This window comes from Arvicanthis niloticus, chromosome 3, assembly GCF_011762505.2.
Source record: "Arvicanthis niloticus isolate mArvNil1 chromosome 3, mArvNil1.pat.X, whole genome shotgun sequence".
NCBI lineage: Eukaryota > Metazoa > Chordata > Mammalia > Rodentia > Muridae > Arvicanthis > Arvicanthis niloticus.
The window spans coordinates 58,974,465-58,989,743 of record NC_047660.1 but is presented as its reverse complement, the minus strand read 5'-3'; the positions used below and the strand labels follow the sequence as shown (position 1 = coordinate 58,989,743).

Genomic DNA, 15,279 nt, shown 5'->3' with positions numbered 1-15,279 from the left:
CCTGGCTGTCCTGGAACTTACTCTATAGATCAAGATGGCCTCAAACTCACATAAATCAGCCTGCTTCTGCTTCCCAAGTCTTGGGATTAAAGACTTACACCACCACACTTGGCAGTCTTTTAATGTTTTAAGGAATTAAAATATTCACTAATTCATTCTTTACAGATATGCTTCCTCTTAGATTATCTTTTAAATCTTTATGTCTCACTTTATAAAAAGCTTTATGATTTTTAGCAGGGAAATAAAATTTCAACTGTAAGTTTATTTTTTAATTTTTATTTTACACTTTGTCTTAGTTTGAACTGTGCAGAACTGGCCCAAGAGGTTTCAGTGAAGAATTTCAGCATGTGGCCTAGAGAATGTTTTTGTGGTATTTTGGTGAAGAGACACCATGATCAAGGCAACTCTATAAAGGGCAATATTTAGTTGGGGCTGGCTTATAGGTTCAGAGATTCAGTTCATTATCATATAGGCAGAAGCATGCCAACTTCCAGGCAGGGATGGCATGGGATGAGCTGAGAATTCTGCATCTTGATCTGACTGCATCCAGGAGAAAGCTGACACTTCCACACTGAGCAGAGTTTCAAAGCCCACCCCCGCAGTGACACACTTCCTCCAACAAGGCCATACCTCTTAACACTCCCTATGGGCCAAGCATATTCAAACCACCACACACGAGTAGGTATTTTGCTTGAATGCTTGTCTGTGTACCATGCATGTACCTGGTGCTTAGAGGAGCCCCTGGAACTAGAGTTACAGAAGATTGTGAGCCACCATGCAGATGCTGCCCTCTGGTTGAGCAGTGGGTGCTTTTACCTGTCAAACCATCTCTCCTGGCCAAGATTAAAAGCTCCTGGTAAGGGAAAGAGAGCTGGTACAGTGGTTAAGAATGCTTCCTGCTCTTCCAGAGGATTGAGTTCAGTTCCCAGCACCATGTCACAGTTGCCTGTAATTCCAGCTCCAGGGTACAGAATACTCCCTTCTGGCCTCTGAGGGGAACTACATATAAGTGGCATGCACTTGCATAGGTACACACTCATATATAAAAATCTTAAAATTTTTTATTCTATATGTACTGTTAGCCCATCTTTACCTGAACTTGAGCTGAAAGTACCTTGTAGCTCATCAAAACCTGGAATGCAGATGTTTCCTTAGGGTTGGCTCCTTGATAGACAATTTACTAAGTGCTGCTCCTTAAGGCCACAGCATTCTTAGTTTAATTTTGGGGTGTGTGTGTGTACACAAACTAGGGAAGGAAAATTTAATTTTCTTAGAATGAAATACTGGAATAGCTGATATTGGAATATTGAAATATCTTACAGTTTTATTGCTGTGAATACTCTGACCACAGGAACTCTTATAAAGGAAAATATTTTACGATGGCTTGCTTATATGTTCAAAGGTTTAGTCCACTATCATCATGGCAGGAAGCATGGCTGTATGCAGGCAGACATGGTGCTGGAGAAATAGCTGAGAGTTTTACATCTGGATCAGCAGGCAGAGAGAAGAGAAGTCGTGGCTTGAGCTTCTGAAATACCTCATGTGATACAATTCCTACAACAAGGCCACAAATATTCCAACAAGGCCACACCTTCAATAATGCCACTCTGATCTATGAGTCTATGGGGGTCATTTTTATGCAACCACCACAGGAAGTGTAGGCAGCATCTAGATTTTGAGAAGTTTTTAAATCAAATAATTTTGTAAAAGTTAATACTGGCTAAATTTCTTTCTGACTTTTAAGTAGATTGTGTGTTTGATTGTAATACTTTGAGTCTTTTTTTTTTTTTTTTTTTAAGCCTTTAGAGTCTTTTTATAGTCTGGTTTTTGTCTTTTTGAACTTAGGCTGCCATTTGTCGATGTAGTCAGCCATTGTCAGGTTTCAGTGCCAGGTGCCTAGAGGATGAGCATTTGCTTCAAGCCATAAGTAAAGCCAACCCAGGAAACCGCTACATGTATGTTGTGGATACCAGGCCCAAGGTATGTATCCAATACTGTGCAGTCTGTTATCTCTATTGTTTCTTGTCTTTAATTAATGGGAATAAGTTTGTTTGCCCAAATATAACATACCTGAATTGTAGTTTTAAATTAACCAAGACTAATGCTATGAAGAAAATCTGTCCTTTGAGGGATACTAAAGTTCTCAATGCCCTTAGGTCATAATTTTTTCTGCCTCCTGATGTATAGATAATATATACATATATGTATGGGTGTGTGTGTGTGTGTGTGTGTGTGTGTGTGTGTGTGTGTATACCTACCTATATACACACACATGGACAAATGGAACTATGTTTTCTTTTCTGTGTGGTTTGGTTTGGTTTGGTTTTTCATGATGGTTTCACTGTATATCTCTGGCTGACATGGAACTCACTTTGTGGACTAGGCTGGCCTAGAACTCAGAGATCTTCCTGTCTCTGCCTCCCAAGTGCTAGAATTAAAGATGTGAGCCACCACATTCTGCCACATATGGAACTCTTGAGGATGTATTAAGTCTTATGTTATTGTAAATAAATAATAATAATAGATATAAAAATTTAGAAATTCTTAGTACCTCCTCCCCCTCCTTTACTTTCTGTTTTGTTGTTGATATTTAGTTTCTTTGTGACAGGATCTCATGTAGCATTTGTACTATGTAGCTAATCCTGATCCTCCGCCTCCACCCCCCAAATGCTGGAGTTATAGGCAAGCACCACCGCACCCACCTCATTATTCTTCATTAATAAAATTGTTAATTAACAAAACACTTTGTGTTAAAGTAATTTGGCCATAATGTGAAAGATTGAAAACAAGAGGGAACAGTTATTATATGAGGAAACTTTGAACTAGAGAACTGTAATGAACAGGACATTGCTGTCCTCCTGGCGTCTGTGGTACCAGGCTGAATTCTTATCATTGAGACCAAACCAGAATCCATACTTCTTTTTATGTGCACAGTAAACAGCTGATTCACATAGGACCCTGAACTTAGAGTAATTACAGTCTTCAACGGTGAGAGCTAACTTTATTTTGATTTTTATTATAGCATCGTATGCAGAGCTGGTGGGATACACAAAAGGACATTGGCAGAATTATAGTGAGGATTTCTTCAAAAATCTGGAATGATGAGAAAATAAGAGAAAGCGATGAGAAAAAGCGAGTGAGCACTGTAGAACAATTGTAGGCAGCACTGGGAGAGGGACCAGAGCTGCTGCACAGTGGTCGCCATCACTGTGCAGTCTCACAAAAGACAATGGAGAACACAGACGATGAGAATAATTCAAGTAAATTAGAAAGTATCAAAAATTAGGACTTGGTATTGATAATCTAAGACTCAAGAGTTGGTTATGTCTTAAGAAAAATTGTGTTCCCTTGTTACTAGAAACTTAAAAGCTAATGATTGTTATTTAGGTAATATTATACATAAAAGGTGATTATATCTTACTATGATTTATAGCTTAAGACTTAATAGGTTTTATTTATATAATTGTCATTGATACAGAAATTTTTTTTCACTAGCTTTTCTAAGTTTAGAATTAAGTAGTAGTAATGTGGACACATCGAGTTTTACTTCTGTCTTCATAGACGGCTGGGTGACTGTTGAGCAGCAGCTACAATTCACCTGTACTTGCCACCAAGCAAAGGTCCATTCACTTAATGAAAAGCTACTTTCACCCAGTTTAGGTCATTTTCTTTATCCTCGCTCATATGAAAACAATAGTAATTATAGTAACATACTATATGAAAGAAGCCAGCAAGCCAAAGCTTAAGAGTGTCTCAGATTAGTGTCTGCTCCCCTCTGGAGAGCAGTTTATGTGAGGCACGATTCTTGGAGCTGTGCTAGGCTGGTAGATGACACTGTACACACACAGCTGTGGTACAGTGCTGGGTACAGTGGTGGCATAGACCATAGTTCACATCTGGTTCTCAGGGCCCCTATGGTGTGACCTCACAGGTGATTCTGTGAACTGAGCTTTCCAGCTCTGCCTGTCTCCATATCCAGATTTAGACAGGAAACATTTCTTTTTAATTTTGAGATGTCACAGAAATGTGGAAAGCTGATGAGAAGGTACTTGAATTCTCTTTCTGAATGTTGAGTCTTCTTGCCTAAGCTTTCCTCTGTGTAACAGCCACATTTCTCCATGCACTGCCTGTCTGCACTGCTGGTGATATGGCAGGTTTGCTTATTCAAAAATAGTACCTTATTCAATTTTGATGAGTTTCTTTAAATGTTATCCTGCCTATAAAGTGTGACTTAGTATTTTTTATGACATTTTGATAAAGATAAAAATAGTTTGACGTAAATTTCTAAAATTTTGAATTTTAGCTCAATGCAATGGCTAACAGAGCAGCTGGAAAAGGTTATGAAAATGAAGACAACTATTCTAATATTAGATTTCAATTTGTTGGAATAGAAAATATTCATGTCATGAGATCCAGCCTTCAGAAATTACTGGAAGGTATGATTATTTTACACCTTTTAAAGAGCTTTGTGCAATGGAAGTACAGTGACAGTCACATAAGGCTTTGACTATTCTGTCTGTCCCACTCACAGAGTAAAGAAAACGTAGGATTGACATTAATATAATATACTAAAAGTTTTACTTTTAATATGTAGTCAGTACTAAAACCAATAGAACAGTCCCTGCACCTCTCCCGCTCCTTCTTCCTTCTTTCGCTTCTTCTTTCGCTTCTTTCCTCCTCTCTCTCCATCTCCCCCCGCCTACTAAGTTTCTTACTCATACCTTTTTTGAGACAAAGTCTCACTGAATCTAAGGTATCCTCAGACTACCTCTGCAGCCAGGGCTTGCCTGGAAGTGCTGATCCTCTTGCTTCAGCTTCTCAGGTGCTGGGATTACAGGTATGCACAGCACAGCCAGTGAGAACTGCTATTGTCATCCAGTCTTAGAAAACAGTCATTCCTTTATTCTTACATCTCACTTCACCTTGTGGGTGGGAGCTGCCCTGTCTGCAGTTCTAATGCTCACTGCTGTTAGAGATCATTGCGTGGTCACTACACTCTTGATGATGATGATGATGATGATGATGATGATGATGAAGAAGAAGAAGAAGAAGAAGAAGAAGAAGAAGAAGAAATATATATATATATGTTAGTTTAAACATTTGTGCTACCTTTTAAAAAGGCAATTGAACATTTCTTTTAAGCCTAAGGAAGGACAGAAAAAATGTCCCCCAGAGCATTATTCAGCTTCTCATAGCACATTTAATTGATACGAATTTTCCCCAATTCACTCCCTAAGATTACTGCAAGACAGATGTTGAAAGGATGAGTGGGCACTCCAGCCCTGTTCTAATTGAAAGCCTTCTCTATTTCATAGTGAATGGCAGCAAGGGGCTTTCTGTCAACGATTTCTACTCTGGTTTGGAGAGTTCAGGATGGCTTCGGCATATCAAGGCTGTTTTGGATGCTGCAATCTTCTTAGCCAAAGTAACTATCTCTCATTGGTTCAGGTTTGTAATGGTTGGGGAAGGAATGGACTTAGCCTCGGTAAATCTTGGTTCTGTTCAGATAACTTTTTCTGTTCTTTGCCTCTTTAATGGGGTTCACTTCAGTTTGAAGTGGTATCTAATATGGAGGTTTACAATCCCCACCTACTTACAAACAACATTTTTTTGTTTGCTTGTTTGTTTTTGTTGTATGTTTTAAGAGGGCCAGGTCTTCTTTATGATATATATCTTCTGGTATGGGTTTTAGTACATAACCGTACTGATTTATGTAAAAGGAATCTTACAAGAATCTGAGTGTGTCATTTTCCCCCAGGCAATAGTGGTTGAGAATGCAAGTGTGCTGGTGCACTGTTCGGATGGGTGGGACAGGACCTCCCAAGTGTGCTCCCTCGGTTCGCTTCTGTTGGATTCCTACTACAGGACAATGAAAGGATTCATGGTAAGGATTTGTTCCATGGAGCCCAGTGATTTCTTTACCTGGGGGATTCTTGGCAGTATTCAGAGACAGTTTTATATTAAGGTCATGCAGCTGATAGAGTCTCCTGGGCAGCTGACCCTGCACAGAGCAGCTCCACTTAAAGATTCCTTAGGCCCTCGATGTCTGTGCTTCTGCAGCAGAGAACCTGCAGGCTGACTGACCTCTATTTGTGCAACATGTTTTTGGCCAAATACTTTAGATTTAGAGGTTGACACCCCACCACTGCCACCACCACCACCCCAAAGTGTTACAAAATTGTTAATATTTTCTCCCTCACCTTTATCTAGTAAAAGTAATGTTAAATGCAGAATTTAGTTGTAATCCACGTTGGGAGAATGTTCATCTGCAGCGCTCTGATGTTAAGCATTATGTCATTTCTGTTTATGAAACCAAATTTATAGTTGAACAATTTTCTTCTAGGCAGGAATTTATTTTCTATTTAGTGAGTAGATGGAGGTATTAGAGAGTTGTAAGTGCTAATAAATAATCCGAGTCCTGTGACGAGTCCTGTGATGAGGGTGACGTAAAGTCTCAGACCATGCTCAGCACTGTTGTCCACTCTCATACTGAGTCTGGATAAACTAAATGGAAATAAAAAAACTACGTGAAAATGGTGCTAATAAAAATAACACAAGGTGGCCAGATGGTGGTGCATGCCTTTACTTCCAGTACTTGGGAGGCAGAGGCAGGTGGATCTCTGTGCGTTTGAGGCCAGTCTTGTCTATAGAGCTAGCTCCAAGACATCCAGAGCTGCACAGAGAAACCCTGTCTTGAAAAACTAAACAACAAGCAAAGAATACAACAAAACAAAAAACAAGCAAAAAACCCACTTAATACTTTGAAAGTATAAGTGCTTCCAGAATGTTATTCTTAGCTCATTTGCCAGGCATCTGAATGAAGCCATGTAGTAAGTGGCCAGGCCCACAGCAGAGCCCCTTTAGATGCATGAGAGTAGGCTGAGTGGATGTGAGAGTAAGCCTGGTGTTGAAAGGCTGAGAGTCTAAGGAAGAGGACCCTGGGATGTGTACTTTCCCCTCTAGGCAGTGAGAGCCAGTAGATAAGAGCAAGCAATAGCTTGATGAAAAGATGCTGTAAAAAGATACCTTGGCCCCTTGAAGGCAGAAGGGAATGGGATGAAGGCTGAGGGTCCAGGATAGCAAGCAACTGTTAGTCCATCTGAAGAGGGGGAGGACTGAAGGTAAGGCAGCAGGACTCACACAAGTACACAGAGTTGGTAGTCTCAGGGGACAAAGGAGGACCAGTGCAAGCTGCCCATAGATTGAGGGGAAGTGGCGGATAGGAGTGCCCGTCTGGGTTTCCAGGCTGCTGAGTCAGCGTCCTGCTCTTCTCTGAGCTAAGCAGAGGGGGAAGTTAGAGAGGAAGATACTAAGTTGGGACGAACTGAGTGATAGAGGACCCAGCATGAAATCTATATTTCCACCCATGGTCACAGCATAGAGGTGACAATGACATCCATGATAGGGCCTGTAAATGTGCTCAAGAAACTACATCTTTAACTGGATTTAAAGCAACATTGGAGATACCAAAGTAGCCATCCTGACACTGAGAAAAGATTTATTTGGTGATTATGTAATGAGATTATAAGGTGTGTCAAACACTAAGAAGTTACTTCAGATCTGACTGAAAACATTAGAGATCTGTTCTCTTATTGGCTATGGTGATGCATGTCTTTAGACCCTGTTCTTGGGAAGCTGAGACAGAATGATGGAGAGTGCAGTCTATCCTGGGTTTCATATTGAAAAGTTAATTCAGAAAAACAAAAAGGAAAAAGAAAAGTAAGATGTGTTATTTTGGTGGAGTTAGTCAGTAGAGAAGCCATGATCTGGAAAACTGAACTCCATATGCAGAGATGCCAGTGTTGGGATCTGAATAAAAGCTAACTCTTTTATTGACTTTGTTTGGTTTTCCAAGAGACAGGGTCTTGCTTACCATCTTTCTTATGCTTTACATAAACAATGCAAATGCGCCAATGGTTTAAAGGCCTGCCCCTGTGCTACAGAATTGGTCCTTATTAGCATTTTAGTTATTTGAGGACAGGGCTTCCCCATGAAATCTATCTGGTCTCTGATTCTTTATTCTCTTGCCTGAGCCTCTGAGTGCTGGAGTCCAGCTGGCTTTTCCATGCTATTTTTTTATGTACCAAAATGTAATGCTGCCTTACCGAGAGTGTTTTTAATGAGTGCAACTGGAATCATTTGTTGTAAGATCACTTTTCATGTCTTTTTACTCTTTGGTAACCCTCACTCTCATCTAGGTTCTGCCTACTTTTTTTTTAATGTAGTCTTTTTATTTTTTTTATTTCCGTTCTTAGCAGAATTGTCACTGTATTTTTTAAAGTTGAAAATAGTTATATAGTTGATTTTGCTTTTTCTCACTAGGTTTTAATAGAAAAAGATTGGATATCATTTGGACATAAATTTTCAGAGAGGTGAGTAGCAATAATGTATTTAAGTCTTTGCAATACTGTACCACCATCTTTCTCCTTGTTGGAATTTACATGTCTCTGTGGTATGGGAACTATAGCTCTGAATTGTATGAAGCTCGACTTAATGTCTTTGCTATTTCTTTCTCTTTGTGCCTTTGTTAGTTCTCATGGTCATTGATGTTACATCTTGTACTAAGGCTGGCCTTGAACTTCTGGTCCTCCTGCTTCTCCTTCCTGAGGACTGGGGTTACAGATGTCCATTAAAATGGTGGTTACACATGGACTTTTATTGTTCATATTACATATGTAATACCTGTATGTAGAGTTTTATAGGTTTAAGTTTACAATGAACTAAGCAATGAACTTCTTTTGGAGGCATTTTTCAAAGCTTGTGCTTTCTGGGGTTTAGGTGTGGCCATTTGGACGGTGACCCAAAGGAAGTCTCACCAGTGTTTACTCAGTTCTTGGAGTGTGTATGGCATCTGACTGAGCAGTTCCCACAAGCCTTTGAGTTCAACGAAGCGTTTCTTCTTCAGATCCATGAGCACATTCATTCATGCCAGTTTGGGAACTTCCTTGGCAACTGTCAGAAGGAAAGAGAGGAACTCAGGTAAGTGATTAGGAAGTGAGCCTGTTCCTTCTGCACCACCGAGCCACCCACCATAAGTCATGGCTGTAAACTTGAAATGCCCTGACGGTTTCAGGGAGAATTGAATTTTACTTTAGAGGTTTTTATCTGTATTTTTGAAGCTAAAGTAAGTACCCTACTAGTATCTGCCACCTTTCTGTTTTCAAATATATTTTGAAGTATAATAGTATCCAGAAAAGTAAATGTAGAATTATATACACACACACACACACACACACACACACACGCACGCACGCACGCACGCACGCACTCTCACACGCATGTGCACGCGCACACACAGAGGCAGTACCCAGAGCAAGAACCCCATGCTGTTCCCTAAAAGTTTTGGTGCTCTTTTTCCATTTGAATGTATATTTTAGAAGAGAGAAATGTTTACATAATTTGTTTCTCAGAAAGTGTTGGTCAGCAGTTTTATAGCGGTGGAAGGTATAAATCAGTGGGTTTGTCTTATGGTAAGCTGGCAGTTGTAGCTCTCCTCCCTGTGGAGCAGACAAGTCTGTTGGCATTGTTCCATGATGTCCCTGATGGGGTCTCATGCAGGCATTAAGTGTGGCACTTGACCCCTCACCTGTTCTTTATACCAGCTTCTAGTTTTGGGTTTGGATTCTAAGTTTAGATTTCTTATAGTAACAGTAAATCTAGGCCTTCCAAGTGACATGTAGAGAGGCTAACAATGACTTCCTATAATTTTGGTTCAGGTGACTTTTCTATTTTTGGAGAAACTTCTCAATTGGTACCAAACTCAAAAAAAATGTGAAGAGGAAAATAAAAATGGATGTTTCTTAGTAGTCTTTCTTAGAACACACCTGTAGGCCATTTTAGGGTACATGGTACTGCGTATGCCTACAGCATCTGTTAGGCTTACCCGCTGTGGATATGCCTCCCCTGTAGCCATCTGTCCATCAAACGTGTGTCTTTAGACAAGCACATGACTGGCATTTCAAATTCTTTTACTGAACTGTGTTTCTGACCTGTGGTAGTTGCCCTCATGGCCCAGCATGGGCTTGTGAGAATAAGGCAGAACAACTGGGTCAGTGTTCTGTTGCAAGGCTTGGCAGTCCTGGGATATGAGGAGAGTTCCTAAGTGGACAAGTGAGAAACAGTGGTCAACCTGTGTTGTGCTCAAGACACATTTATTACATGGTCAGAAATGAGAGAGAAAATGCAGAGAAAGCAGAACACAGGCAGGAGAGGTGAGTCTCCCCTAGAAGCCACTGAAGTAACTGCCTGATCTATAGCATTGGCAGGGCGCCACGTATCTCTGAGTAAGACTTTTGTGTTCTTATTCCCTAAGGTTAAAGGAGAAGACTTACTCCCTGTGGCCCTTTCTTTTGGATGACAAAAAGAAGTACTTAAATCCTCTCTACAGTTCCAAATCTCAGAGATTGACAGTCTTGGAGCCAAATACAGCCTCTTTCAATTTTAAGTAAGGTGGCCATTGAAGCATTTATATGTGATTTTTCTCAAACAAATTTTGGGAACTTTTAAAAATAACATTAACTTTATTTTTATTATTACTATCATTATTATCATCATTATTATTTGTATGAGAGTTTTGCCTGGGTGCACTGTGTGTGTGTGTGTGTGTGTGTGTGTGTGTGTGTGTGTGTGTGTGTGTGTGTTTGGCTTATGGAGGGCAGGAAAGACTATCAGATTCCTTGGAACTAGAGTTGCAGATGGTTGTGAGCATGCATGTGTGTGCTGGGAACTGAACCCAAGTCCTTTGGAAAAGTAGCCAGTGTTCTTAAGCACTGAGCCATCTCTCCAGCCCCTAAAAAATATTATTTTAATTAAACATATTCATGGGGTATAGTATGATCATTGTATGCATGTATTCAATAATGAGCAAATCAAGATAGTATTACCCATGTTTTTAAACTTTCTTAATTTTAATGGACAAACAGTGTATGTTTATGAACAATAAGGTATTTTGGAACCTGTGCACAGTGTGTGGAATGAGAACAGAGTAGCTGGTGTTTCTCTCTGTTCCTTGTTACTGTGTGTGAGCGCCTCTCTTCCAGTTGTTTATAGAACTTGGAATAGGCTTTGTGAGCTGTCACTGTGCTGTGTTGGGAGCTCCAGAGCTCACTATTCATCTAAAGGTGTTTTGGTTAAAAACTTCCTAAACTTCTTTGTCATATAGATTTTGGAGAAACATGTACCATCAGTTTGATCGGACGCTCCATCCTCGGCAGTCTGTACTGAACATAATTATGAATATGAATGAACAAAACAAGCAGTTAGAGGAAGACATTAAAGACCTAGAGGCTGTAAGTACTGAGTTGTCTAATAAAACATATTTGTTTAATTTACTATATGATAGTGTCTTCCATTTTTTGTATCTTGATTACAGATGAAGAGAATTTATTGGGCATTTCCTTTTTGTTTGTTGAGAATAAACTTCCAAATTTTGCTCACTTTTCTCTTGGCCTCTTTGTCATTTTTCTTTTTGATTTGTCAGGGTTCCTTACATACTAGATACTAATTCTCTGTTAGGGTTATTGCAAATAGCTTTGGCTTATTCTGTCTTCTTTGTCTTTACTGTTATTTTTATGCTTTGTTGTGTGTGTGTATACATATTTTTTTTTCTTTTAATGCTAAACAGTTCTTTTTTGTTCAGGGAACTGTCTGCCTCAGAGATGAATGCTTTTCATTGTCTCTTGGATAAGAGAGCAGGGACTGCTTGGATAAACTAGAGAGCACATATTAGTGTTAACGGAAGGAAGGGCAGAATAGGTAGTGTGGGACAATTGTCTGGAGTTGATTTGCAGAGTTTGATGCTTTGCCAAGGGACACTTTAAATATTATGTTTTAAAAAAAAATGTGCTGCTTTCCAAAGGCTGATCTGTTCACTTGGCGACCCTTAGTGAGGGACACTTGTGAGAAGCTCTCCATGGTCAGTGGGAACTTCAGTGAGTTAGGTGTGGTTGCTGTGTTACAGAGAGTTCAGGTTGAGCATCTCCTCTGGGTCCTCCTCCTTATGAGATGACTACTTGTTAAACTTCCTAAGGACTGTGGATGTTTCTGGCCTGTGAAGACCTACTGTCCTATACAGTCAAATCTGGTTGAATGGATGGACAAACATAAACACTTAATGAAGCATTTTCTTTGATAAACTTTAAGCTCTTGGGATTTTTAGTTATTGAGCTCATAATTGTGTATCATGCATAAGAGGAACACTTGTGAAAGCGTGTTTTCTTCACTCCATAGAGACCAATCACCAGTTAGCTGTAGTTACTAATGTTTTTTTCAATGTCTTGTTTTGCTTTAGAAAATTAAGCAATGCAAAAATGGCATCCTAACGAAGGACTTGCTGCATGCCATTCACCCTGAATCAGCTACTCTGAAAACCTCGCTGTGTCTGAAAGAGCAGAGTCTGCTTCCAGTGAAGGACACACTCCGAGCTATAGAGGGCAGCAGCCCAGCAGATAATCGGTACTGTGACTACGCCGAGGAGTTTTCTAAGTCGGAGCCTACTGTGGTCAGCTTGGAGTACGGTGTGGCCAGAATGACTTGTTAGCCTCTCAGTGTTGCCTGGGTGACTGTGGAGTAAGAAATGTATAGTTGTAAGGATGGTCTGCACACATGGGCAGTAGGGTTTGTTGAGTGACTTTGGGGCTTAGCAGTAGGTGAATAGCTGAGAAAAGGATCATAGCAGCTCTTGAGAGGAATCAGCCAGCTAAATGCCATTTGGAGCAAGAACATTACTCATTTCTGTAGGAAGTGAGTGATATAGTGTGCACTTACTGGAAATGATTTACACAGTACTAGTGAGCTGACAGTCTGTTGATTCAAATGTTAATTACAACCAAGCTCAATAGCTTTCCTTAACTGTAATTTAATTCTGAGAACACAGACTGACAACCTGAACCCTCAGTGACTGACATGGCATGTGCTTTCAGTTCTGGAGATGTGTGACTGCGTATTTTGCCATTTAGTGACGTTTTAACATTGAAGTGCCATGAAAAGAACTTCTGAGACAGCCTTAAAGTAGACTCTCAGTTTATTCTGTAGGCTTTGTAGCCAAGGACAGGATGTTAGATCTCTCCTTTAATCAGCCTTATTTCATAGGAAGAACTGTACTCTCATTACTCGGGAGCCGCACACTGCGGTGCTCCTACATGGAAAGTCAGAGATGTACTCTGCTCGTTTGTAATTAGCCAGCTCCACCCATATTTAAAATTAGTGCTACCGAAGGCTTTGTTCTCGTTGTCATTTGTTTCAAGCTGCAGCTGACAGTTCATTATTCACAGCTTAGAGGACTCATTTCTTAGGCTAGTATAAGCACATTTGGCATTTACTTTTGGTTTACTACAGTCTATTAATTCTTCCTCTGTGGTTGGCTTTAATCCTTTGATAACTGTGCATTTAAAGTGGCAAAGCTCTAAAGTGTTCTGAGTACTAAATACATTTTTAACTTGAATGTAGCTGCCTACAAACTTTGAGGTAAAGAAAAGGGGGAAGTGCCGATAGTGGAGATTTTGCTTGGTTACGAATTTTAAAGCAATCATTTTTATGTATGTATTTCTTTTCTCTTAATATAGAAGTGGCAGAGAAGGGAGCACTAAGGGAGTGAAGGGAGCACTGAGGGAGCCAGTTAATGTCCAACAGAAGCAGCCCTGTTGCTAGAAAAGGGTTTCTTGTGCTTTGTCAGGCTCACTGTGACTCTGTGCACTGGGACAGACATGTCTCTTCTAGAACATCCCTTGCAACTGGCAGTATTACCAACTGGCTCTCAAACAAAGCTTAATACCGTTGATGGTGTGAGGTACAGTTCTGGGCACTACGAAATTTGTGAATGTTATATATCTCCTGATTACACCTATATCTGTAATATTTCTTATATTAGTTTTGAACATATGTATCATTTTTGGAAAAAAAAAAAGGAAAGCTTTATTGTATGTGATTTTATCTAGTCCTTATTTTTCCAATTCACTTCTGTAAGACCTTATGTAATAAAAACACTGCATTTTAAAAAGTAACAAAAATATACTAAAAAATACAATGTATAATGAACAGTGTTTAGATGGTGAGAAAGGGAACTTAATCTCTGGCCACAACAGGTTTTTGTGCCTTGGTTCCAGTCGGGTTGTGGTTTTAGACTTCTGTGGCAGACTTCCTAGTCATCTTTCAGTTCATTATGCCAATCTCAACTTCACATGTATATATGTGTTTACATGCTCACACACAGAGAACATCCTGAGTGATGTACAGGGCATATGTTGGCAAAAGTCTGTGTAAATGTCTCATAAAATTAGATTTATGTTCATTGTGTTTAGGGATGTATAGCATGTAAATTATTTCATGTAATATTTAAAGGCAATTAAATGTTCATGTTTTACTTTGAATGTTTTTCTTTTGGGGAAAAACAAATGAGGATCTGAGAGGAGAACCTGTTATCGTTGCTTTACTGAATCAGCATGATTCCTAACTGCAGGCTAAATCCTCATCCTTACCGGATCCAGGAGTGTAGCTCTCATCCCACATTAGAGGACACGGAGTGCCTCTCACCAGTTGTCACAGCTGCAGCACAGTCCCTGCATGTTAGCTTAGGGAACACAGCAAAGTGGGATGGACAGAAAGACTGGACAAGCTGTAAGTCCCTGCATGTTAGCTTAGGGAACACAGCAAAGTAGGGTGGACAGAAAGACTGGACAAGCTGTAAGAGCCAGAGAACCAGGAATCTGCTTTGATTTTGTGTTTCTTAGAAATGACAGGGAAGCTACACACCTGTCATACCACAATATGGTTGCTTGACAAGGCCTGAACAACTACAGCACCGGTTAACATGGCAACATGGATGGGGAAAATCTCACAGGACCTCACCAGAATAAATAGGACTACAGGAAACTAATCATTGCTGGGAGAGGGAGAATCAGTCTGCCCCAGGGATGAGCCCAGAAAATGGTTATCCAATAGCAAGTGGTCAGCCCTGAAATCATGTACATACAAGCAAGTCTAAACCGGGAAAACAGAAGACAAATGAAATGGTTTCAAGTTGTGCTTTCTTTTTCCTTGCTTAGGCGAAGGGTCTTATACGTTACCTTTACACAACAGCGGAAGTTTTAGCATTTCGTTTTCTAAAGGTTATTGACAAATTCCTTTTATATACAAATGTGCTTTCTGAATAATTAACGCAGGCTTGTGGTGGACAGGTTCAGTAGAGAGTGATGAAGTTGTGGGAGTCCCTTGGTCAGTGCGGGTCCACCAGGTAGATACATTCAAGGTAAACTGATCCAGTGCCAGTGTAAAGAAGAAATC

At 40.0% G+C, this 15,279-nt stretch overlaps 1 protein-coding gene across 5 annotated transcripts in view; it reads left to right on the top strand.

Moving 5' to 3' along the window:
* Mtmr6 (myotubularin related protein 6) overlaps positions 1-14,359 on the top strand; it is a 46,997-nt gene extending 32,638 nt beyond the window's left edge. For 4 of the 5 annotated variants that reach the window (XM_076930913.1, XM_076930912.1, XM_076930914.1 and 1 more), the window contains 9 exons: positions 1,846-1,980; positions 4,304-4,436; positions 5,316-5,425; positions 5,759-5,884; positions 8,323-8,372; positions 8,779-8,979; positions 10,313-10,444; positions 11,162-11,288; positions 12,290-14,359. In XM_076930913.1, coding sequence (XP_076787028.1) covers positions 1,846-1,980; positions 4,304-4,436; positions 5,316-5,425; positions 5,759-5,884; positions 8,323-8,372; positions 8,779-8,979; positions 10,313-10,444; positions 11,162-11,288; positions 12,290-12,538 — 1,263 coding nt within the window. In that variant the 3' untranslated portion in view covers positions 12,539-14,359. Of the gene's footprint in view, positions 1-1,845; positions 1,981-3,022; positions 3,137-4,303; positions 4,437-5,315; positions 5,426-5,758; positions 5,885-8,322; positions 8,373-8,778; positions 8,980-10,312; positions 10,445-11,161; positions 11,289-12,289 lie in introns of all 5 variants that reach the window. The other variant, XM_076930915.1, reaches the window with a different exon arrangement.
* The last annotated feature ends 920 nt before the right edge of the window (positions 14,360-15,279 follow it).